The sequence below is a fragment of the Sprattus sprattus genome (assembly GCF_963457725.1).
Source record: "Sprattus sprattus genome assembly, chromosome: 12".
Classification (NCBI taxonomy): Eukaryota; Metazoa; Chordata; class Actinopteri; order Clupeiformes; family Clupeidae; genus Sprattus; species Sprattus sprattus.
In genome coordinates this window covers 6784080-6809161 of record NC_137910.1, presented here as the reverse complement: position 1 = coordinate 6809161, position 25082 = coordinate 6784080, and the positions used below count along the sequence as shown (strand labels likewise).

At 44.3% G+C, this 25082-nt stretch overlaps 1 protein-coding gene across 7 annotated transcripts in view; it reads right to left on the bottom strand.

The window, feature by feature from the left end:
• dst (dystonin) overlaps window positions 1-25082 on the bottom strand; it is a gene marked incomplete at its 5' end in the record, with an annotated part of 131996 nt that overhangs the window by 80242 nt on the left and 26672 nt on the right. For 3 of the 7 annotated variants that reach the window (XM_080849331.1, XM_080849332.1, XM_080849336.1), the window contains 18 exons: window positions 75-170; window positions 526-630; window positions 1075-1236; window positions 1445-1522; window positions 1612-1740; window positions 2047-2542; window positions 2754-2908; window positions 3082-3175; window positions 4780-4907; window positions 5126-5221; window positions 5734-5853; window positions 6769-6875; window positions 6993-7105; window positions 9047-9213; window positions 19586-19678; window positions 21013-21090; window positions 23244-23360; window positions 24336-24425. In XM_080849331.1, coding sequence (XP_080705457.1) covers window positions 75-170; window positions 526-630; window positions 1075-1236; window positions 1445-1522; window positions 1612-1740; window positions 2047-2542; window positions 2754-2908; window positions 3082-3175; window positions 4780-4907; window positions 5126-5221; window positions 5734-5853; window positions 6769-6875; window positions 6993-7105; window positions 9047-9213; window positions 19586-19678; window positions 21013-21090; window positions 23244-23360; window positions 24336-24425 — 2424 coding nt within the window. Of the gene's footprint in view, window positions 1-74; window positions 171-525; window positions 631-1074; window positions 1237-1444; window positions 1523-1611; window positions 1741-2046; window positions 2543-2753; window positions 2909-3081; window positions 3176-4779; window positions 4908-5125; window positions 5222-5733; window positions 5854-6768; window positions 6876-6992; window positions 7106-9046; window positions 9214-11771; window positions 13307-19585; window positions 19679-21012; window positions 21091-23243; window positions 23361-24335; window positions 24426-25082 lie in introns of those variants that run through there. The other 4 variants (XM_080849334.1, XM_080849337.1, XM_080849333.1 and 1 more) reach the window with 3 other exon arrangements.

The following is a 25082-nucleotide window of genomic DNA, read 5'->3' as shown; positions in this document are numbered from 1 at the left end:
CTATTAATTTTATGTTATACAACATACACCTGGAAGGCACTGTTTCAACTGAAAGCTGAATGAGATTTAGTCACCTCGAAATAGATGCCGCTCTCTTTCAGATGCTCTTCTACACAGGAGCACAGCTGCAGGATCCAACTCCACTGTGTCTGCATGGCAGCCTTGTACGCCTGCAGATTTCAAGCAAACACACATATTAGTGCAAACAAATACCAATATAATCCAATCTTAATATCATACTAGTGTTAATGGGAGATTCACTATCATACTAGTGTTAATGGGAGATTAACTATCATACTAGTGTTAATGGGAGATTAACTATCATACTAGTGTTAATGGCAGATTAACTATCATACTAGTGTTAATGGGAGATTCACTATCATACTAGTGTTAATGGGAGATTAACTATCATACTAGTGTTAATAGGAGATGAACTTGTAGGGGAAAAATATGGGGTGGGAATGAAGTGTATATGGCTTTTAACTGGTGGCTACAAAGTCAAGTAATCAGCAAGTTGTCTCTTACTTCAATGGTGAGTCTGGCAGGATGGTTTTCAGCCAGGAGTGTTTCAGCACTGTCCTGAACAAACTTGATCACCTCCTCCTTCTCGTCAAGTTCTCTCATCAGCTCCTGCAAAAGGAAGCAGGCAACACTTGAGACATCCTGTAGCACATACTCGTGTCATGTACTCACAGTGATATTCACACCATGCCAGCGCTAACATGTAGATAGAAAGGGCTTATCTCTGCATCCTGAAAGAGAATCTCATCTTATGTCATATGGTGGCTTGACTGAGCTATAAGTATTTGGTTCTTGGTTGCTTCCTGAGTCACCAAAGGACTCCAAAACTGACAACCTTTTGAAAAGAGCTTTTGGTGTAAATTGGAACTCAAAGCGTCTATAACAGGACAATATTTTGAATACCACTTCAGTGACACAACATTGTTTTCTATGCAAGACAGTGCACTTGCATAGTTAATAACGTGTTCAAATGAATAGATAGATAGATAGATAGATAGATAGATATTGATCCCGAGGGAAATTAAGGTCATTTAGTCAGAAGCAGGAACTCACAGCATGGTAGTCCTTCTTCTTGGCTATGTTGCTGTTGCGGTTGCTCCAGTCGAAGGCCACTTCCTCCTCTTCCTTCTCGTTGAGCCAGATGAGCTCCTGGGTTGCCCGGGAGACAAAGTCACGGAGACTCTCCAGGTGCTTCTTTCGATCCCTCGCACAGTTCTGATGGACAACAGTTATCAGATGACTTTTGTGAAGTGGGTCTTCATGAATATTCTCACAAATTGTTTACATTTTTTGGCTTGGTTGTTGTTGTTGTTGTTGCTGTTTCGTTGTGACAGATTTTTCTAAAGATCTCTTTTAAAAGTCACTTTCCATAAAATATAGTGATAAAGTTCATCAGTAAAAAAAATGTATGGAAATGACTTACCAGCAGTTTCCCATACTGGCTCTCCAATTTGCTCAGCTTCTCAGAGTAACTGGCTTTCAATGGTTGGTTCATCTGACTCTGTGTAAGACAGAAGTTAAGAGGTTAACTCACATATCTTAAAATTACTCGCAGGGATTTGGAAGACGACACAGTGATCCACGCTGTACCTCGCTAAGTTTGGCTTCCTTAAGGCTCATCTGAAAGTCCTCGATCACTTGCTGAACACTTTTGTGATTTTCCAGATGCGTTTCAACACTCGGTAGGTCAGATCCCCACTCTCCTTTATCCAGTTGAACCTTCAAAAAATATATTAATATTATGCACAAAAGTAATATTTGAAGGAGCAAACACTGTCTCTGTGCTGTAAAACGTCAACAATTTAAGATCGAAATTGATTATATTGTATATTTATTTAACAACACATTCACCCTTCTAATACAGACATTTACAGGCATGTTATCAAATGCACAATAGTAATGTAGAAGTAAACTACAGCCATTAAGAACAGGATGAGAGCAAAAATTGCAAAGAAGAGTATATACACATATATATCCTGCATATGCCCTATCTGACCCTATATGCCCATATATGAGCAGCCATACCTGCATCTCCTCCACCCAGTTGAGCAGATCTTGCACGTAGCTCATGTTGACCTCCTCTTCACTCAGGTTGGGGTCAGCCGACTTCAGGAGGGGTTTGCGGATCTGCATCTGTTTGAGGTGCTGCATAGCCCCAACGTCCATCCCTCCAACACCACCACCACCACTGCCACCTCCACCTCCACCAATGTAGGTCTGGAGAGAGGTGGCCTGCATGCCTGCCTGCATGCCTGGGGTCATGCCTGGGGTCATGCCTGGGGTCATGGCCGGGGTCATGGCCGGGGTTAGGCTGGAGGATAGGCCCCCGGGGGTAAGGTTGGCAGGGGTAAGGGCGGGGGTGAGTCCAGCGCTGAGGTTGGTAGAGAAACCTGAGTTCAAGCTCTGTGTGATCCCGGAGATCATCATCTTGGTCTGCTCTGTGGTGAGTGTGCGGCCTTTGCTGTAGACCGACGAGCACTCCGACCGGAGGGTCAGCAGGTCATCCCGAAGCTTGGAGACCCTGGAGGACACGAGAACAAATATTTACAAAAAAAAACTAAAACACACCCAATTATAAAAAATGTATTGCGTATCTACTATCATATTAAACACACTAACATGACGGATTTGAAATCTAATCTCAGAATATGTGTTGATTTAATGTTTGAGTATGCCTTTTTATTAAACCTATTCATAAATGAAGGAGGCACACATGGAGTTGAGGTACCAACCTTTGAACAAGAAGATCAGCCAGGTAGAACCTGCCATCCATGAGAATCTGGATGTCCACCACCTGCTGCCTCAGAAGATTCTCACACTCGAGCAGATGCCCAGCAATCTCAGCCTCATTCTGAAACTGGATCCCAGATTGCAGCCGCTGGGCATCCTGTGAGATAAACATCAAACGTCCAGTTACATAATCTCCTCACATCACAACCCTAAACACTCATTATTCCTTGCCCAAAGCAAATGGGCACAAGTCTATAACCTCGACTTCAGACATCAGCTACAAAGATTTGCTGCTCTGAAGATCAGTGCATGTTATTGTGTGTTACTTACCGACTGCAGAGCTGTGTGCGCTAACGCAAGCTTGTCTTCACCGGCCACACAGTCTCGCTGGACTCTGTTTGCAATTTGCTGCAACATTTCAAGTCTGAAAGACACAAAAAAGCAACAGCACAAAAGAGAATAAGATTATGCAGAGTAAAAGTTATGACACATACATAAGTCTGCCTCATAGTTCAATCCTTTGCAGTACAGTGTACTTCAAAAGTGCACTGGGACCCTAGTACCCTCACCTGGGCCCATACACCGAGTTGTTGTTGAGATAAACGGGGGTACTCATATGAGCTTCTAGTGACCCAGACAACAGGTTCTCCGAAGAACTCATGCTGGTCAGCGTGCTATTGCTCACAGACGAGATGCTCCCGCAGTACACCAGGTTGCTGCTCATGGTAGCCGACCGTGGCACCCAGAACACGTGCCTAACAACGCCAAATCACTGGCACCTCTATCCGATACAGGCATACCTGAGTGCTCCTCGAAATAGATGCCGCTCTCTTTCAGATGCTCAGCAGTACCCACGGTAACTCAAACACAGACGCCTGTGGTGGCGAGCACCAACAGCATCTCTCATTTATAGGCTCACTCCCCCTCGGTTGGCCCAATCCGACGCCCCTGCAGGGGCAGATAAATCTGGATCCACCCCACACTTGTCCACACGCTCATTATATGAGGAACACTTGCCTCCGGGCGATGAAGATATGTCACCCCTCCTGCAAAAGATTCTCTACAGGTTGGGACACTTACGGGGGGCTGTGAGCTGTGTGGGCGGGGAGAAGGAGGTTCAGGAAAATCACCTCTAATTGTCATCCATCACTGCAAGCTGTTATTTAACCCTTTTATAGGACTACGCCTACACTAATCTGGGCGATATGTTGGGTGATTACCAAATACAACGGAATGGAAAAGTCCCAAAGCCAAAGTCACAGTATCTTTCCTTGTGACTGCTACTGCATTGTCTGTATGTAGATATTACAAAGCCAGAAAACTGCACTGTAAAACACAGCATTTAAACACTAATTTATACTAATAAATTAAGCAAAAATCCAATGAGCAACACAGTTGTCTGCGTATAAAACATATCAAATAACTGAAAGTAGAGTGTGCCAACTTACAGAGCCTCACTTAAAATGTTCTTTTCTAGTGTCCAAATTAAATTAAGTTCAACAGGTTGCATTTTCATTAAACATCTTATGTTTCCTCCTCTATCAAATAATCTGGTTTGTTGTTGCTTGTACATAATTATAACGCAATCACTTCAACTAATCCACATAACAAGTACAAGTACCATGACCAAAGAACAATAATACTGCAAAAAGTAACACTGCCAGAAATAACAAAAACATTCTAGTCTCAACATGCCAATATTGCCCTGTCCATCACATTTGAACCTTCATTCATCAATCAAGAACCAAAAAGAGTTTAGACTGATTTTAACGAGCACAGAAATATACAAACCCAGTAAAACACTGTATTTACAGGATAAAAATGACCTTTTCCCTCCAATGATCTTAGAGAGTTATTGGTGCTTCACCACCTAGACAGCTGCAGAACCTGGATTTTTCATCCACTGACTTAAATCATGGCTGATCTAAAGCTGGGAGTTCTGGATGTCTAAGATAGCCCTACAGAGTCATAAATCAGGCAGGATGAGACTGCAAGCACCAGTAGCAGCAGCAGCGATGCGCCTCATACCTGTCCACCTCGGGCCTCAGGCTCTTCTCCCGCTCCAGCATGGCCACGATGAGCTTCCCCCACTCCTTCTCCACGTCGTTGGGGTGGTAGCCTTGGGGAAGGTGGATCCGACCAAACTCCATCCACACCTGTCATAAAGAAGAGGGTGATGAGAGAGAGAGAGAGAGAGAGAGAGAGAGAAAGAGAGAAAAGGAATGAGAGAGAGTCACTGCTGGTCTTAGAAAACGTTTCACTTCATGGAAAAGCCTAAAGAGCTTTCTTTGAGAAGCTGTATAGAAAGCTTCAAAACATTACGTCATTCCACAAAGGTTTTCTCTGCACTCTGTTTGCTGTGTGTAACACGTACCTCTAACATTTTATACAGATCCTTGATCCTGGACTTCTCATTTTCTTTCGATGGGATTTCGCTCTCTTTAAACTGCAGATACTGTGTATAAAGTGCCTGGTAAAAAAGGGGAAAAAAACAATATGATTAGATTACTCAAACTACTAAAAATCTATATTTTATAACAACAACATACTCACTCGATAATGATTATCTGAATTGATCTGAGTAAGAGATTGAAATCTGTTGCCTCTACTGCACCAGTAGCTGCATAACTGTAATAATACTGAAATAGACGCTACTTATACTATTTCATTTCATGGATAGCGTGTAGCCCCTGGCAAGTCTGGGCAAACTGATATTCAGCAGAAGCTCAAATCAGAGAATTTAAGGTCCATGACATTATCTAACATCAGACACTGCACTCCTAATATAACTTAGCATACTCCATAGCATTCTACATTCTGAGAACCTTCATTCTGAAGTAAAAAAAACAAGAATATTATAGGGGTTGTTGTTTGCAGTTTAACCATGAGAAAGACATTGAAAAATCCAGGCGATTATTTCACCTGACCAATACAGTGAACTTGAAATTCTATCTAAGATACGTTCAACTGCAATGCCGTCACCTTGAGCTCCATAGGGTTGTTGGGAAACGTTCTGTCAGACATGACAGCCACGTTGTGTTTGATCCACTGGCTGAGGTAGTTTACCATGTTCTGGTATTCCACCCATTTAATGTCGACATCCTGTTTTGAGTGGAAAACAAGGACAATATAATTGTTAAAGAAAGCCACGTGCTGTATGATGGCTGGAGGTATGGTTGTAAAGCAGTAACTATTCAGTGAAATGACAGTTCCATAATAAAATGTGATTTATGAAAGCATGTTGAGATAGACTATGCTGTGCTTTTTCAGAGAGTATAAAAAAAACTATGTCAACGCGACTTAGCCAATCATTACAGAGAATCATGATCCCTGTCACTGTCAGAACAGAACCATTCCTTAACGTTCCCAAACATGTCTCTTCTGTATGCTATTCATGTGATGCACTACTCCACAACATGACAGCCTGCCTTCAGAAATTTGTTTTGGCAGTGTTTTAGGACTGAGTCCAACAAAAAGACGCCACCGCTTAAAACTTCTGCCGCTGTTACTAATGTGTGCCAAAAAATGCCAGTCAACTGCCGTAAAAGATTTATCCCCCCGCAAGTGAATACGGACAAAGTCTGCGAGTGTTGTCACATGGTGTTATTTAAAACACAACGACATGGACTTCAGAATACACTATATGCAATGGCGATATTATGCCATATCATGGATCACTGCTGAAGCAACTAGAACAGGACTTCCACTTGCACTTTCACGAGCAGTATCGCTGCATACAAATTGTGGTTTCCGTCATGACTTCTCACGATGCCTCGTAAAAATAAGACTTCTCGGCATGTTCGCCCGGCTACTGTCTAAACAGCACAGTTGAGAGTATCCAAGCCACATGCCTCCTTCCATTGTTCAACCACAGTACGTGTAAACAGTATTTTCTCGTAACCAGTAAACCACATCATTCCATAGTTGCATTCCAGGTTATAATAGTGGTCTTAAAACAGTTCGTTATGTTGTAAATGTTTGATGCACTAAAACTGTTTTTTAAAGCTATGTACTTACATTTGCACTGATACCTTCAGCCCCCTCTGGTGCTTTTGGGAAGACGTCATACAGTGTTGAAACGTAGGTAATGACAGATTTCTCATCCGGAGTCTGTACATCCACATCTAAACAGACACACACACACAGTTTTACCCAAACTTCTAGTGTTTCCTCTATCATATTTAATTTTCATCTAATTTTCTAACAACCTGGCAACAATGTGTAACCCTAATGCCACTCACCCTCTGGGTCCAGTAACCTGGCAACGCCAAGCTGCTCAGCCACACCAAACGCTTGTTCTAGATTCGACCTGCTGGTCTGTGCTGACACCCTGCTCATGTCAACCAGGTCAGGCCTGACACAAGAAAAAAAATAACTCGATTAGTTGCTGAAGAGCTTACAGTTCTGTTATGAGAACATATTTTGCTATGAGAAGAAAAATCTTCTAAGAGGTTCACAGACTTTCTATATGGTATCTTTAGTGCAAAATACATGTTTAGTGTATGTTAAAATTCTTTCTATGACATATGTATCTTTAATGTGTACACCCACTTAAAGAAACTACAGTATTGTGCTGCTCTATGCGCTGTGATCCATTGGCCATTTGGGTTACAGTTAGTTACATGGCTGACTGAAATGCTGTGTCACCATTTGGGTTACAGTTAGCTACATGACTGACTGAAATGCTGTGCCGACATTTGGGTAACTGTTAGTTACATGGCTGACTGAAATGCTGTGTCACCATTTGGGTTACAGTTAGCTACATGACTGACTGAAATGCTGTGCCGACATTTGGGTAACTGTTAGTTACATGGCTGACTGAAATGCTGTGTCACCATTTGGGTTACAGTTAGCTACATGACTGACTGAAATGCTGTGTCGACATTTGGGTAACGGTTAGTTACATGGCTGACAGAAATGCTGTGTCACCCTGATTTGGTTAGCCCTCAGCCCAATTGTAATTCACACACAATTTTCACATTTTCTCACAAAGGCATCCACAAATTAGGACTAGGAAATAAACATAAGGCACTCTGGGGAATTGTTTACCCACAGAGGAAATGCCTGCGGTGCCAGATCCCGGCCAGATCAATATGTGTTTACTTTGGAGGTCAACTAGTCCGGCTCAGACGGCAGGGTTTAAGGGTCAGTGGAATTTTTCCACAGCAGACCTCGAGCTGTGTGCAGACTAAAGCGCTTGCTTATGCATACTTGAGATTACGTCTGGGCGTAACGAGGAGAACCAGTGCTGGAGGGGACGGACAGGGAGGAACAGTAGGCTTCATTTTGTCTCGGTTTTAACAGGGATGAAATAATATAAAATAAGATAAGATAAACTTGTATTAATCCCGTTAGGGAAATTCAGGTGTCATAGCAGCAAGATTATGAAGTGAATAAAAGGGACAAATGGGAAATGATTCCGATTATATGTCGGTTTAACCCCGACACATTGCTCAGGTCACTCACCAAGCACAGTGACATTAAAGTGAGGTACAAGGGGCAGCACGCTGAACCACAAAAAGTGCAGCGTAAGTGAGGGCATTAACCCTCCATCCTATGATTGACATGACATGTCATGACATATTCTGAATTCCACAAACAGTTCAACGTACAGTACCAGTCAAAAGTTTGGACACACCTTCTCATTTTTTGAGAAGTTTTTTCTTTACTTTTATTATTTTCTACATGGTAGATAACACTTTTTTTGTTTAGAACATCATGTCATATGTGTTCTTTCGTAGTTTAAATGTCTTATATAAATTTACAATGTAGAAAATAATAAAAGTAAAGAAAACACTTCTCAAAAAAAGTAAAGGTGTCCAAACTTTTGACTGGTACTGTAAGTGAGGGCATAAACCCTCCATCCTATGATTGACATGACATGTCATGACATATTCTGATCCATATCATTAGTTGTCATGACGGGTTATTATGCAGTGACACAGCACCTGTTACCTTCATCTGTAATTGTCATGATGGCTATCATCATAATGTCAAATACTGTAAGACCCTCATCGTCATGTGCTGTCATGGCAGCAAAGACTATGGGAGATGTCAAAACAATGAATTGGTAACATGATAAGTAATCTGTCATTAAAACAGCGTATTGCATTTGAATGGCCAAGAAGACGGTAAAGTGACCCCACAAAAATGTGTCCTGTAACAGAGGGCTCAAGCGTATTCCAAAACCTCCTCTAGCCATGACACTTCAAAGTCCAAGTGTGTTTATTGTTGCGTGTACCAAATTGCTTCAGCATAGCAAATTTCGTACGACTTGGCCAGCATCATCACTTACCTGTATTTGTGAATGATGGCGTTGAACAGCCTTCCGTCCCTCCAGGAAGAGGTGAAGTTATTACAGCTGACGCCCACGTAGCCCTCGGTCATCTGCTGCGACCACATCAGCAGACGCTCCTTGGCCGTCATGTCCTCGGACTCTCCCGTCACGTGGATCTCCGAGATCTGTGGAAGGGACAACACCACGTCTTTCAGATAAAACTTCATAAATAATAAGAAGGAAAAGAAAAGAGGAAAAGAGAGAAGACATGAAGAATAAGAAGACCAAGAAAAAGAAGGAAAAAAACAGCAGCAGAAAAAGAAGAAGATTGCGATGAGGAAGCAAATTGAGAACTTATTCAAACTCAGATAAACAAATGGAAATGTATCATGATATAGGTAGGTCAAAGTGCAGACAAGATACTGCAATAGAATTGTACAAGCAACAAGCTAAACACACACACACACACACACACACACACACACACACACATTTCAATAGTCAGCCTGGCCCTGGCCCAACCCTACGACACACACACACCAACAGTGCTAATGAATAAAGATTTTTTTGTTGCATGACGTGTCAACATATTAGACCCACTCCAGACGTCCAACATACGCCTGCTCTTTGCCACCTGCAAGTGTCCTACAGTGAGTGGCATGCTGCCCGAGCAAGAGCATCTTTGGGTCGCAGTGAAGAAGGAATATGAGAATGAGGAAACATTCGAGGTTAGATAGTGAGGAAATAAGTGAATAGAAGCCTATGGCTTATTGACTGTATGTTTCTCAGCTATCATAGGTTTTTTTGGTGTTTTTTTTTTTTTTTCCACTTCTGATTTATTATTATGTTTTTTTTTCTCTTTCATCTTATTTCGCTCCCCAATCTCCACTTCCTGTGCTTACTTATGAGGTAGGCCTAGGCCCAACTGAATGCAGGCTACAATATGCCCCTCCCAACTTACAAAAAGAGATAAGAAGATAAGCTTGTAATCATGACATCAATAACAACTCCGCCAATGTCTTATTTCATAACTTTGCCAACCATGCGTCCAGAATTTAATCATATTTCTATAAGCTTATTCATATTAATAGCTTATTTTATTACAATAAAGAATGATCAAATTACGAGAATGTACTGTTACAATGAGATTGATAAATGTATTGTTAGTTGTAATTTCCCAGTTTGTTCTATTGGTGACTCCAGTGAGAAGCGCCTGTTTAGAAGTTCTCAGACATCTACGACTACTCCAGAGCACATGTAAATCTACATGCATTTTCAAGGACTACTTAAGTAATGTTGATTTTGGATTCTACAAAGTACTAAGGCTTACAAAGCTTTTGTGAAATGGGCCCCATGATGACAGTCAGGGAAAAGAGAGGGAGAAAAAAAGATTTGATTTTAAAAGACAATGAATTTATACATTTATATTCCTTCTTTTTCCATGTTTGCTAATCAAGCCTCCTTCACACACTTTGCATGGTTTTCATGATGTTCCTGCCTGTTATAAACCAGCACTACAGGGCACTTAATGCTGCTTAGTATACTTTCCAACAAAAACAGGAACATGGGCAAGCAACACCCAGCATGAAATGAGAGACAAAGAATACTTGCTGAAACATCCGCCTCACAATGTACTTTCTCACTGTCCAATGTCACTGGGTGCATTGTGCTGGTAATGTTTTCCTTTCATAGGCCCTTAATCACTCAGCTAAATATACACAGTCTTGAGCCCGTATTCATCAGAGCTGAATCGGGGGAAATTGAACCAGTCAGACCTGAACCTTCCTAGTCAAAGATCACCCATCAGCTCCATATTAGACGATATCAAATTTCACAGGGACTGTTGACTATTGCTACAAACATGATTCTTGTGGTTGACAACACACTGCAGTCATTTCAGAACTCACAGGGCATATGGATTTCATTACATTGCAGTGATGAATCGCCACATACTGCAGAGGACAATGCTCACGGCAGCCACTAGAAAGCAACCATCCGAGGGCAAATTGTTCAAATTAGCGACGCGACTACCAAAATGCTGGCCTGGCAGATTCAGGGGAGAAATGACCGCTTAACGTAATGTCTTTTCCATTCGAGTCTGGTCTGTAACATCAGTGCCTGGCCTGTACCGCATTTAAAAGAAACAAGATTTCAGATACAGGTGACGTCACCCATTCATCTATGAAAAAGAAATAATCTCACTATAATTACAAGCCTTTGGGAGATAATTACTATGCTGTGGTAATGCGGACCTTCATGCGAACATCTGACAATGAGAACATTTCCCCGCTTCCTGTGTTATTAAGATGAAAGCTGAGCTCCGGTTTGACAGAGAGAGAATCTAAAACCAGCTCTGCGTGCAATTGTAAAAGGCCTGTCCTTGTTTATGGTTTCAGCAAAAACTGGGCATTTGAGACAGCAGACATGGAACGTAGGTGCCAAGATAGAAGCAGACCACAATTGAATGACCTCATAATTAACCTCATTCACAAGTCTTGTGGGGAAGACTTTCTGGCAATATGCACCATCATCTTCCAACTTTCAGAGAACAGAAGCTGTGACTGACATTAGCCGCTTAATTCACTCCCTTCACTTACACAACAGCTTCAAGGTAGGCCATAGACTGTACAGCAAGACTGCTTAGGCGATGATTATGATGTGCAGCAATGAACAGAATTTCGAGACTTAGTAAGGCAATAATCAGCTCTTGGTGCTCAACATATGGACGTGGTGCTCACATTACCTCAGAGGGTTTGTCGGTCATGTACTTGACCGGCTTTTGGATGCTGTCCAGGGAACCCTGGGAAACGGAAGCTTCCGAGCATGTGTGCTCCCTCCTCCTCTTCCTGTGCACTTGCGTGCTCCACATGAGTCTGGGAAGCCCCTTCATGTTCTCCAGCATGCGGTCCTCTTCGTTCCGACCGCCGGCCCGTAGCGTCCGCAGCATGTGCTCCACGGCCCCGAAGCTGACCGCTCGGCGGAGCTGCCTCTGCAGCAGTCGCCTCTCCAGCAGGCTGTCCTTGGGGGCCACATGCCTGGAGGTCCTGGTCACGCCGCGAAGGTTTCGCTGAACGGCGTCAGGACTGCCGCTGTCACCGTCGACCTCGTCTGTATCACTCGGCCGCCGCCCTCCGTGCACTAATGCTAGCCTTTTCCGACACGCCGACGAGACACCTCCGCGGGATTTGAAATGCATGGGAACCTCTCCGACGTAAACTCCCTCGTTGATGCTGCCCGGTTTGGGCCTGGGTGTCTCCATCTCACCGGAGCCGTCGGCTCCCTCATGGCTCTCGGGAGCCTGGTACACACAGGAGTCCTGCTGGGCTTCGCTCTGGACGCTCTCCCCTCCGCGGCTCTTCAGAGAGTCGCCGGCCTGGAACTCGCCCGACTTGCGCTGCTTCTTCCTCCTCTGGAAGTAGCGGCGGCCGCCCCGCAGCTCCTTGAAGCCTGGCGTTAGCGGGGCATTTTTGGGGTCAACATAGCACTCCTCCTTGGGCCCACGCACGCAGCCGCACATATTCCCCATGGTCGCCTCCTCTCACATGCCCCTCTCTCCCCACAGACAGCCGGCACGTTCTATCCCAGCGGAACTCAACTCTCGCATGCCGCCACTCAGGCTCTCCCGCTTTCAGCGTGCTCTGATCCCTTATTCCACCGGGAGACGGACATTTTTCCTTTCCTCAAGAAAGGGGTGGGGGGAGAGAGAGAGAGAGAGAGAGAGAGAAAGAGAGGGGGGACAGGAAAGGAGAGCGAGAGGGGTGGCAGCCAGCCCGGCCGACCACACTGCCCAGCGCCTCGTCAGGGCTGAAGTCCTCCTGGCTGGAACTCCCTTCGCTAACTCCCGCGGGAGAGCTCTTGGAAAACCCTGCAAGCCCCGTCGCCTTCTCCTTCTCCTTTTCCTCTTTGTATCCTTTTTCTCCCACTCTCGTCTTCTTCTTCACTCACTCTTTTCCTCGCTCCACTTCAAGCTTGCTGCCTGCTCCGTCCCTCAGTGACCAGCTTTATTCTTCAGCCGGCAGCCAGCAGCCTGGAATCTCATCTGACCTTTGAAACGTTTCCCTTTGCCCCGCTAGTCTAAAGCTAACGTCATAAAGATGGGCCGGCAAAAACAAAACAGAGCAAGATATATAAAGGGAGCGGTGCAAAGAGTCTAGTCCACGTCTTTTAGCTTCGCTGTGCTAAGTTCCTGTAACGGAAAACAGCATTGCAACCAAGCCGGTGTGTGTTCTTCATCTGAAGCGTAAACACGGGCACTGCTGCGTCGCCGCTGGTGTTAGGTTTCCCCCAAATGTGTGTGTCTGTAACTAAACTGTCTGAAAGAGAACAGAGAGCAAGAGAGAGAGAGAGAGGGATGAGGGGCGGGGGCCAGGGACAGTAATGTTCCCTCTCTCTCTCTCTCTCTCTCTCTCTCTCACACTCTCTCTCTCTCTCTCTCTCTGCCGCCCACTGTCCGTTCGTTATGGTCCAGCCTGTGTGAAATCTTTGCTCAGCAAGTTACGGGACGGGGACGGGGAGGTGTGGGACGTTCCAGCTCCAGTTGCAGGAGACCGTGGCCTATCATGGGCTCTATAAAAATAACAGGAGGCGACGCGGGCCACGGAAGCACGTCCCAGGTTACAGCTCCCTAACCAAAGGCCCTCTAATCGGGAATAATGCAACCCCGCAAGGCAAAGAGTAGGGCTCAATTCCGGAGGTTTCAACTTAACAAATACAGATTATCATCAAGCACTATTGACTTTATACAGCAGGCAGTGACGCAGATGCCAGTGACTCACTTGACTTTTCCCAGAGATAAACATTACATCTGTGGACACTGTGGACATGAGATACGGGTACAATACGATTTATACCACCAGGAATAAAAAGGAACGTAATGACCGGTCATATCCAGCAACTTAAGCAAAGAAAAAGCACAGCACACTCTACGAAGATCAGTCTCTTGCCTACTAAATTGATTGAAAGAATCCCATCCATACATGCTAACTGCAAAAGCCTTGGATGAACCTGCAGTTTGATATCAGCTGGCGACAGATTGGTTATTGAAGGTGTAGAAATGACTTAGCTCTGTGACTCGGCTATAAATAACCCCTGTCATAGGGCTGTGATACTATTCTGAAGCCGGTGACATTTCCTCTGAAGGTTACAGGTTCGTGGACCCTCTCATTCAATACTAGCCAATACTGAAGCCTGCTGTCATACGGAGAGGGCAAAATAGAGACAAAAGTGAGAGTGGCTGCTGAGTCAGTGACAGAAGATGAATCCCAACATGACCTCATTAGGCCGCCGAGGCAAGTGTCATAACCGAGAAGTGAAATCCTCATACGACTGTCACATACAGTCAACATTTCTATTTATATCTCAAACGAGAACACAAGCCGTCAATACCAGATCAGCAGATGAGCTGGTTCTTTTCCTCGTTTGTGCAGCTCCTACCTGGCATACAATGTCACAACAGTCCTCAGGTGTGAAATAAAACTAATCACTCACACCTTCTGTTATAGAAATATCTTTCTCAGTTTCCCTTTCTAAGGCCTGTTCATTGCTCACTGATCATTTACTAACATGAGAATAATTCATTCCAAAACAAGTGTGAGGTACAACAGTGCGGTCCAGTTGAACAATGTATTCATTTCTGATTGGACAAGAGGCCTTTCATGCTATCAGTGGGGATATCCTGGCCTAACCCCACTTGAACTCTTCACCGCTAGTAATCACTCCGTGTCTGATAGTCTTGAACCATTGAACTGTACACCATCAACATTCCATTCATTTAAAGCGAGATAGCAGAATGGCAGGCAGCGATATTACAACGTTTCATTTATCAGTTTAACAGTGAGGATACAGAGCAAAAAGAGGAGGGGGAATGCAAATGAACATGTAAAGCAAATAGGTGAGTGTTCAAATTAACCTGCCCAATTAGCCTTTTTGACTCAACTTGGCTGCAGTATGACATTATTTGTTGCCAGGCAAAACATGACGCTGAAATCTCAGGTTATAAGTATTTTTGAGGGCAGGGAATGAATGAAGCAAAATTGATCAATCAATATGACATCCATGTTCGTGAGGTTGGTAAAGGATATCCCCACGCTGTGATTCGAATCACTCAATATGACACCCATGTTCGTGAGGTTGGTAAAGGATATCCCCACGCTGTGATTCGAATCACTTAATATGACACCCATGTTCGTGAGGTTGGTAAAGGATAATCCCCACGCTGTGATTCGGACGTAGGCACGAAAATCCTTCACCAACCCCGCTCTCACTTGGGTCATATTGCTCAAGCAACCGACAGTGACCTGGAACTTCTGCATATGACTGCAGCTACAGTAATGGGCCTGAGCTCTTCTTCACCCCTTTGCTCGTGTAAATAACACAATATGATATCAACCCAGTACAGGAATCAAAACAACTTGTTCTGTGAGCATACACAGATTTATCTTAACTCGTTTTCAGTCAGTCCACCATTTTCTTGAACCAAATAAGGCAAATTCACCAAGTGAGTTCCAAACCAATGAAATACATAAGTTTAGCTCCAGCCTGCAGTTTATTTCACAAAGCAGCTATGCAAACGGAAAATGATTAACCTCAATCTTTTACACTCATTGGTACGAAGCGGCATTTCTTACATCTAGGGCCTATAAAAAAAAAGGGTCATCAATGAGTCAATCACTTGCCAAAGGGCCTTGAAACATGTTGGTCTAAGCGCTGGAACCAGGCCAGGAGCAAAAGCAAAACAACTCTTTTGAGTGCCCTGCAACCCTGAGCCAGTCAAGAGGCAACAGGCTCGCTCCTCTCCTGCGCCCATGCCCAGCGGCTTCGCTTGAGTGACAGGGGCAGGTGCGGGCGTATGTCACCCAAGCTACCTGTCAGTCTATTTTATGAGCCCACGCATTATATAACACACTCTCTCCCCAGTCCACGCTGTCTTTTCATCCTCCAGCATCAAATACTTTATGTCTTTCTTTTTTCTCTCTTTCTTTCTCAAGGACAGCATGGAGGGTAGGCCATTCCAGAGTCCCAGCAGATGCCAGGGGAAGAGTTGAAACATGCTGCATTTTTGCTCACTCTGACTTGCACTGCCTTGGCCCTGTAGTTCAGTCAATCAGTAAGGCAGTGGGGTTGGCTCAAACGTCTCCCCACCCCACCCCACCCTACACCATCCCCACCCCACCCTACACCGCCAACCCCACCTTACCCCACCCCACCCTACACCCCACCCCACCCTACATCCCACCCCACCCTACACCCCACCCCACCCCACCCTACACCCCACCCTACACCCCACCCCACCCTACACCGCCCCAGCCACACCTACTCAACCCAAGCCTGGCTGAGAGCATTCCTGCCTCACAGTGCAACCCAAGGTGAAGACAGCAGACAGTGCCAGAGATATTAATAATCCATTGCAGAGCGCTGAGGGGGATGCAGTGAGTGTGCGTGCGTGCGTGCGTGCGTGCGTGCGTACGTGCGTGCGTACGTGCGTGCGTATGTGCGTGCGTGTCAGAGGGAGTCAGAGTATAGGTATGTGACGCTGATGTGTTAGAGGGACTGATGCTTCTCTGGAGCTCAGGCCATACACAGATGATGCAGGGTTGTCTGGGAATCAGGGTAAGGTGAGGAGAGAGGTGACATTGCAAAAACAGACGCTAACTTTAAATAATGACGTGTCAAGACGGCAGTGCAGCTGCATCAACACAATACAGTGTGTGTGCGTGTGCGTGTGCATGCGTGTGTGTGTGCTAAAAAGAGTGGATGAAACGGAGTGTGTGTGCGTGGCAGGGTAAGCGCACAAATGGCTACCCTTTCCTGCCGACAGTCAAAACAGGGCTAATGGATGACAGCATAGAGTAAAAATAGACCCACTGCAGCAAAAAAGACAAAAAGCGCCTGTCTGCTTAAGTGCTGCCTGCTTACTATTTAAAATCACATACAGTGTGTAGCAGATTTCATGCATTTATAGGAAGATTTATTTATTTAAGAAAAAAAACAGTCTACTTGTCTAAAGATGCTATTGCAGTGTACCATCTCACTTATCAAAACATATAATACAATGAACCTCAACTAACACTGAAATATGTGAAATCTTGTCAAGGTGTATGTTGTGTATCTGGTGGTTTCATCATGAGTGCAGAGGGTAGTTTCATCATGAGTACAGAGGAGAACAGAGGGGTGGGGGTCTGGGACGCCAGACACCACTGTTGAGCCTTCTGGAGGTGTCGTGGGAGTAATTCTAACAAAACACTGATGGAGGAAGGCACCTGTTTGGAAACTCCAGTGAAATGCTCATGAAGGCAGCCTTGTTGTCCTTGCTGTTGTTGTTTTTTGCTGTATTCTGCTACTTAGGTTCTATGGCTGGGCAGACATGATGTGTTTACCAGTGGCCTACAGACACACACACACACACACACACACACACACAGACAGACAGACAGACAGACACAGACACAGACACAGACACAGACACAGACACAGACACAGACACACACACACACACACACACACACACACACACACACACACACACACACACAGACAGACACAGACACACACACACACACACACAGACACACACACACACTGTTCCCTCTGGGCTGCTGCACTGTGAATCAGGGCCTTTAGGGATTCTGGGTACAACATGTGGCGCATGTTGCGGATCTCACCAGCTCGTTGTGTGTTGTTGTTGTATCCTGCTGCTCAGGCACTATCACTAGTTTGTTATATTGGTTAGGTTGATGGGTATGAGGCCTGTGCATGTGAGGATTGGCCACTGTGGAAAGTCCCCAACCAATAGTAAAAGGAATTTCACATTTCCTGTGTATTGCTTAAATAACTTCAATAGGAAACATACACAAAATCCCCTTGCATTTCCCATTGTTTGTTTAGGATTGTGTTGGTCTATTTTAGTTTGTCACCACTGTGGCAGCATACACTGCAGAAAGAAAGTTATTCTTGCATTTCAGTCCTTAGATATCTTAATAAGGTATTATAACTTGGTTAGATTTTATTATTGGTTCTGAGCAAGTTAATGCTTGAAACTAGAATTTCCATTATTGTAAGACTGTTTGATCACCACTGAGTAGTACAAAACTGCTTTGTCAAAGTTAGAATACATCCCGCATTGTATTACTTTGTTTCCTTGTGTCTCAAAGCTGATTTTTTTTTGTATCCAAGTATCCAAAACCAGCTCCTGTAATCACCTCCAGCTCAATTGAAAATATTAGTCATCCATCTCAACCCTTCCGGTCAAAGCCTCCTGTCCTTCTACAGTGTATCTGAGCCACAGCCCCCTGATTAAACCACACCGTTTGAGGTTGCTTAATCACAGGGGAATTATAATATACTGCTCCATGATGATCAAAGGTTCCTGCTGGCCGTTACATCAAAGCGTACACCCAAACTATTTATCTGGTAACCACAGGAAACAGGCTCAAGGTGATTAATAACACTGATTTCCATGGAACTAATACTGAGAGATTAATAGTATTATAAAACCCTCTCACAACACTCCTACGTCAATCATTGAGATGGTATATTGTGTTCGTAAAACAAAAAGACCAACCTCAGGTCAAAAGCTCTATCTATCTAATCTAGTCAATCTCTCATCTTGTTCCCTTCCTTATTACACTGCCCCCCCCCCCCCCTCCTAACTAGCCAACTAAGGCACCTCTGCCCCCAACAACCTTCGGCGAAATGTACGAGGCTAATTCGTGTGTAGGTGAATGTGTATATGTGAGGGTCACAACAAGACAATAACATTCAACCAGGAAGGTATACGTATAACATCATAATATCTACCTTTTTGGAAAAATTCACAAAGGCTGAAATTCGATGTAATTTATACTTGATGTTTCATATTCATAAATCTGAGCCTGCATGTTTCAAAGGAAGTCTGTATTTCTCAATACACATTATATTTGTTTACAGGCGGATCTCTAATGTCGATCACGCAGATGCACACACGTTAAAGTACAAACGTGGCACCTACATTCCTCTATCTATGGATTTAGAATTGGGATGATGTTGTTGCTGTTATTGGGCTGTACGTATATAGCAGGAGTTGTGTGATGGATTACTCTGACCCCTTGTGGTGGGAGGAGGAAATGCAGAATATATCTTTTTCCATCAAGTGCCCCGCAGCATAATACTGGCTTATCCTGATTTATGAACAGCTTAAGCCACACGCAAGCTTAACCCGGCCCTGCCAGGGCACCGAAGTCATGCAGTGGCTCACTGAAAATCAATTCATTCAGATGTCTAAGAGCCAACCATTACCTCCACCGTCAGAAATCAGAACACCAACACCTCTATGTCAGTGAGCATCGCATCAATGCACACAATCCGTTTAAAAGATGAAAATAGCTCAATACATCATTCATATCACTCACTCATCCATAGCTGTGTAGGCAGATAGACAGAAAGATGGATAGATAGATGATTATGGGTAGATAGATAGTCATAGATTTTCATGACCATTGTCACAATGTGCCTCCTCAAGAAACAACTGAGTTTGTCTTTTAAAACAGCAGCCATTGCAGAAATGTCAATATTCTGACCTACCTGAAAGTGCAGAATTATGGTCCATATTAACCCCAGTGTCAGTTTGGGATTTCCGTCTGTGATGTCATCATTCCTGATGTTCACCAGTTTCACCTGTGTAAGGATCGGATCATTCAACACCAAGTACACAAGACCCCAAGAATAATATCACTGCTTATTCAGATAAAGAGTGATATAAAGATTATTTTATATTCAACTTTGTTTATATTAATATATGATTAAAATATTAACATATAATATTATGTAAAGATTTAATGATAGTACCATTTGAATATGGACACTTTATGAAAAATAACATTCTCCTCTTCAAAAGCCTGTGTTCTACCACAAGGGGGCAGTAAAAGACAGCTCATTAAATGAAGTCAGGATACTGACAAAGCAAAATTTCAATAGGAGTACAACAACATCCGGCGAAGGCCTCATCCAATTCACAGAACACAAATTCTTTTAAGAATCTGTCTGTGTTTTAATGAAGATGTAGTTATGTATTAATAGGGGAAGAGTTAATTGTAGAACGTTAATGCGGGTCAAAGAATGATAACGGGTATTCACAGGGCAACTTTGCTCTTTGTGTGCTCGCACTCGTGCCCTGGCTCTGGCTGGACTTGGCAAAGCGTTAATGCCCCTTTGCCTGGTCATGTGACCATTTGCAGCCTTTCACTATCCGCAAGTGAAAAAAGAAAGTGAAACTGCTGTCCAGTTGGTTAATGAATATGAATGGCCCATGAATTGCCCAACCAAAGCCACCAAAGGGAAAGCAACAATGAGATAAAGGGACGGTTTGTATTGGAATGTGTGAATCCTTTGTCTGCGGGCCTGGACCCCTGTCAGTGATGTAATCGGTCAGAGAGGCAGCGCAAGCAAGCGAGGCAGTGCGTTTCCCATCACTCTCTCTGATTAAGCCGCCCGGGAAGTAAATGGGATCTGCCTTTTTTTTTAAAAAGACACTTCGGAGAAATGATGGCTTCATCATGGAAATATTGTGTAGCAATTACACCCCCAGCTATCACCCTCAGCGGTGAGGGGGGGGGGGGGGGGGGGCATCCTCACAGTGCCTCCTGGGTTTGTGTTCTCAGGCAATGCATCACACACTGACACAGGTGTAATAAACGCTGCACTGAAACCTCTCAGCCAAGGTTAGACAAACATTTAGGTTAGAACTAATGGTTATGGCCTTGATATGATAAAGGTTTGCTCATGCAAATACCTTTTTAACCACAACATATGGAAGAAAATGCATTTCAAATTAAATAATGTGATAACTTGTTATAGCAATAATCTTTAAGGTGTAAATACTTCAACTAAATGTTATATATTGGAGTGCTCTGTCTGTGTTGCATTGTAGCCAATGTCGTAGCTACCTTATCTTTTACCCATGACTGCTAGCCAAACAGCCCTTCAGATTAGCGTGCCGCAGCTGGTCTTACCTGTCTCCTCTTTAAGTAGTCCAGTGCTATCTGTACATTCTGGAGTCTGTGGAAACGCATTCGGCCTTTCTCCCGAGGCTGTGGGGAGAGAGAGAAGAGGGCAGAGGGCGTCAGACAGCATGTGATGATGAAGGAAACAAACACACACTCTCCTTTTAACTAGAAAGACTGGAGACTCACCACATGGGGGGGGGGGGGGGACCACACAGGTGTGCTGTATGAGAGATAATCTCTAACTGCTGACTGACCCCGTCTTCACATTTAGGGGTCAGTTCTACCCATCCCTGCCTACTCCATATCAACAGAAGCGTGAGGAATGTGCGCTTCTTATTAAAACAGTGCATTTACTGTGGAGAAAAATATGTGTCAGGCCCACCATCAGCTTTATAGGAATCAGTCAGTTGCGGAAATTAAACCTCTGTGACAACACTACCTCCAAAACAATGTACTTTTTAGTGATTACTTTAGGCTGTGTAATCCTGCACGAAACACCATCTGTGGTGGAACAGCATCAAACAAAATCAGTTGTGCTAAGTGTCCCTTTGGGGAGTCCTGCACCACTGCAGCCTTGAACTCTGCAGGAGAGGAAAGGAGGTTTGAGGGGAGGAGGGAGACTCTGTGGGGGCCGGAAGTGCTGAACACCAGCCCTGGGCTAAAGGGAGAAACGTGACGTCTTGAGGAAACAGGGAGGGAGTCCAGCCCAACCGGAGGCAGGGAGATAAACAAAACAAAACACGTGGACAATTGGCGCCCGAGCGGGAGGCAGTGAGATGGAAAAAATGGCGAGGCAGTCCAGTGACTGGCAGACTAGCTGGGTGATTGGTTGGCAGACTAGCTGGGTGATTGGTTGGCTGGCAGGCAGGCAGGCTAACGGGATAGAAGCCACCGAGTGCTGAGCGCTGGGGAAACCCTTTACTCACTCGCTCCCCTCTCCACCCCCTCAGGGAAGAGCCCTATACCCACCCCTACTGCACAGCTCCATGAAATCACTCGAGATGGCCGAGAGTCATTCCAGCACTTCCAGCGTGTGAGCGCATTTCCATTGTAATGACAGATGAGCTGTGAGTTGTGAAGCTATTACATAAAGAGGTCCTCATACAACATTGGTGAGAGTGTGCAAGAGAGCTTGCGTGCATGTGTGTGTGAGTGTGTGCATGTGTGAGTGTGTGTGTGTGTGGGTGCATGATGCAACAAGCGCTCGCGAGTGGAAAGAAAGGCCAAGGCTTAATTCCCAAGAAGCAAGTGCAACTTGACTTTTCGAACCTCCATGCAAATAGAAAAAGAATAAGGAAACTGGTTGATTCACGTGATCAAAAGAACATCCTTTGTTTTTGTTTTTCTTCACAACTTAAATTCCTAAAAGCACAAGCAGACCTGTCACTTGAACCTGGGAATTGACTATGCCTACGCAGCAGCAGCTCACTAGGCAGACAGTAGAAAAACAAACCCCACCCAGCCTGCAGTGTGAAGCACCAGCGGGATCCAGGCTCTGACTCCTCTTCACCGTCACAAAGCTCATATGCTCATGGGCCACGGCCTATTCCCGTAAAGACAGCCACTGCAGGGAGAATCGACCTCCTTACCTACTCTCGCTAACCTAATTACCGCAGGCCACCAGAGGGAAGAAGAAGAAGAAGAAGAAGAAGAAGAAGAAGAAGAAGAAGAAGAAGAAGAAGAAGAAGAAGAAGAAGAAGAAGAAGAAGAAGAAGAAGAAGAAGAAGAAGAAGAAGAAGAAGAAGAAGAAGAAGAAGAAGAAGAAGAAGAAGAAGAAGAAGAAGAAGAAGAAGAAGAAGAAGAAGAAGAAGAAGAAGAAGAAGAAGAAGAAGAAGAAGAAGAAGAAGAAGAAGAAGAAGAAGAAGAGAAGAGAAGAAGAAGAAGAAGAGAAGAGAAGAAGAAGAAGAAGAAGAAGAAGGAGAAGAAGAAGAAGAAGAAGAAGAAGAAGAAGAAGAAGAAGAAAAAGGAGAAGAAGAAGAAGAAGAAGAAGAAGAAGAAGAAAAAGGAGAAGAAGAAGAAGAAGAAGAAGAGAGCATCCAGAGACTAGCTGACATTGGAGCGGACCTAGGCCAAATCTGGGCCGCATTGATTCCAGTCGGCTGCTCGGCTGTGTTTGTTTGTTTTTGTTTGTTTGTTTGTTTGTTTGTTTGCCACTCTGGTTAAATGCCACGACACTCCGCTACACATTAGTGGTGTTAGGAGGGGGTGGAGGGCGGGCGCCGGGGGCCCACACCTACCCCCTTATCTTCATCATCAACATCATCATCATCCTGCGCATCCCCATGCTGCACATCTGCGCATGCGTCAGCCGCACTCACCAACCGCAACGTCTTCAGAAAGTCACGCTCCCGCGGCTTACCCCAGTAAACGTGAGCACGAGGGGAGAGACAGCACACAAACACACACACACACACACATATATACACATGAGATACAGGGGGGCCAGAGGGACACCAACACAGGCATACAGATGGGGAAGAGGGCAAGGAACAGAAGAATAGAGGAGAAATAAAGAAGGAGAGAAGGACAGAGCAGACAGAGGAAAAGGGGGAGGAAACAATAAGAAAAAAAGTGCTTCAAAAGGTTTACTGCTTCTTCTATTCGAGGCCACTAGAAGGTTAACTAGGCCGTTCTCAAAGCAGTCTGAGAACTTACTGCAAATGGACTGGACTTGAAAGTTACAATTAATATGGCAAAGCTAACACTTGTTTGGAGTGAGTATACCCAATCTCACTGACTCACTAGAAACCACTAGCTATTATCTCCATTATTTCAAAGCACACTGAACTCCCTCATGACTACAATCATTGGGTCAAAAAAACACTCTTCACAGAGAACCAAGAGAACAATGCACTACACAAAGGCATCCATTTTATAATCTAAAATCACTTCCATTCCTCACAAAATACACATTTCTATATGCCTACTCCTTAATCTAAAGAAGCACAGGGAATTTCACATGCATTTTTTTGTTCATTTTTTCATAAGCAGTGCAGAGCGTAATTAGCTGCACGCTAGCCTTTCAGCAGACAACTATCCGAATTAATTGTGTTATTGGGCTTACAAAGTAGTACATTAAGGATTAATAAAAAAACTGCTGTTTTCATTAAGCTAACTTATTGCACCTTGCCATACTGATGCAAACCCAAAAATTAACACACGTGTCATCAATCTACAGAGCAACTTGTCAAGCTAACACAGAAAGCTCTAGTTGAAACTTGGAAACACTCAGACACAAGATAAAAAGGGAACGGGGGGGGGGGGGGGGGGGGGGGGGGCACATGTGACAACACATACAGGGAGGAGGCTAGAGAGAGAATGCTACTCACCAGTGTGTCTCCAGACAAGACCTCCAGCAACGAGATCAGGTTATGTCCATCTCTCAAGTCTTCGTAGAGGTCATTTACATGTTTTCGTACCTTTAGAAAAGAGAGCGCAACTGAGTTAGACACAGAAAAAACAACCTGTGGCAAAACTTAGATGAGGTCATCTGTACCCAGTCATGTGTGCAGTTCTCATTCATTGGAACAGAAATTCATAAATCACTCAATCAGTGTAATTGATAAAAACGCATACACGTTATTCAGCTAGGCCTGCCACTGTTCTTGTGTACGTCAGCATACAGAATGTGCTGGGACAGTATCTTTGTGTTTTGGTAAATATCAATCATTCAAAAAGGTATCGGTCACAAACTAAAACTGTGAGGTTTTTATCCAAACCCAAAGCCATAAAAGGGCCGATGCACACCTTGTCTGCTTTCACAAGGCAAAAAAACAGCTGCCAGAGCCATTATAACAAATAACCCACTTCAGACACGAACGTCAATTACAGTAAACAAACCCAGCAAATGATTCATCAGACCCTAATTAAGGCAACCATTTATTCCACTCCCAACATGCATCTGTCTCTTCAAATGCCATTAGGATCCTGAAACGAACACATTTGCCTACTCCAATGTGGTCGTAAAACATCAAGTGCCTGCTTGGTAATCACATAAATTACATGGTTGACTGTAGAGGGCAGGTAAGAAGCAGATAAGGGACGTGAAACTAAACCATTAGTGGCTCTAAAATGTG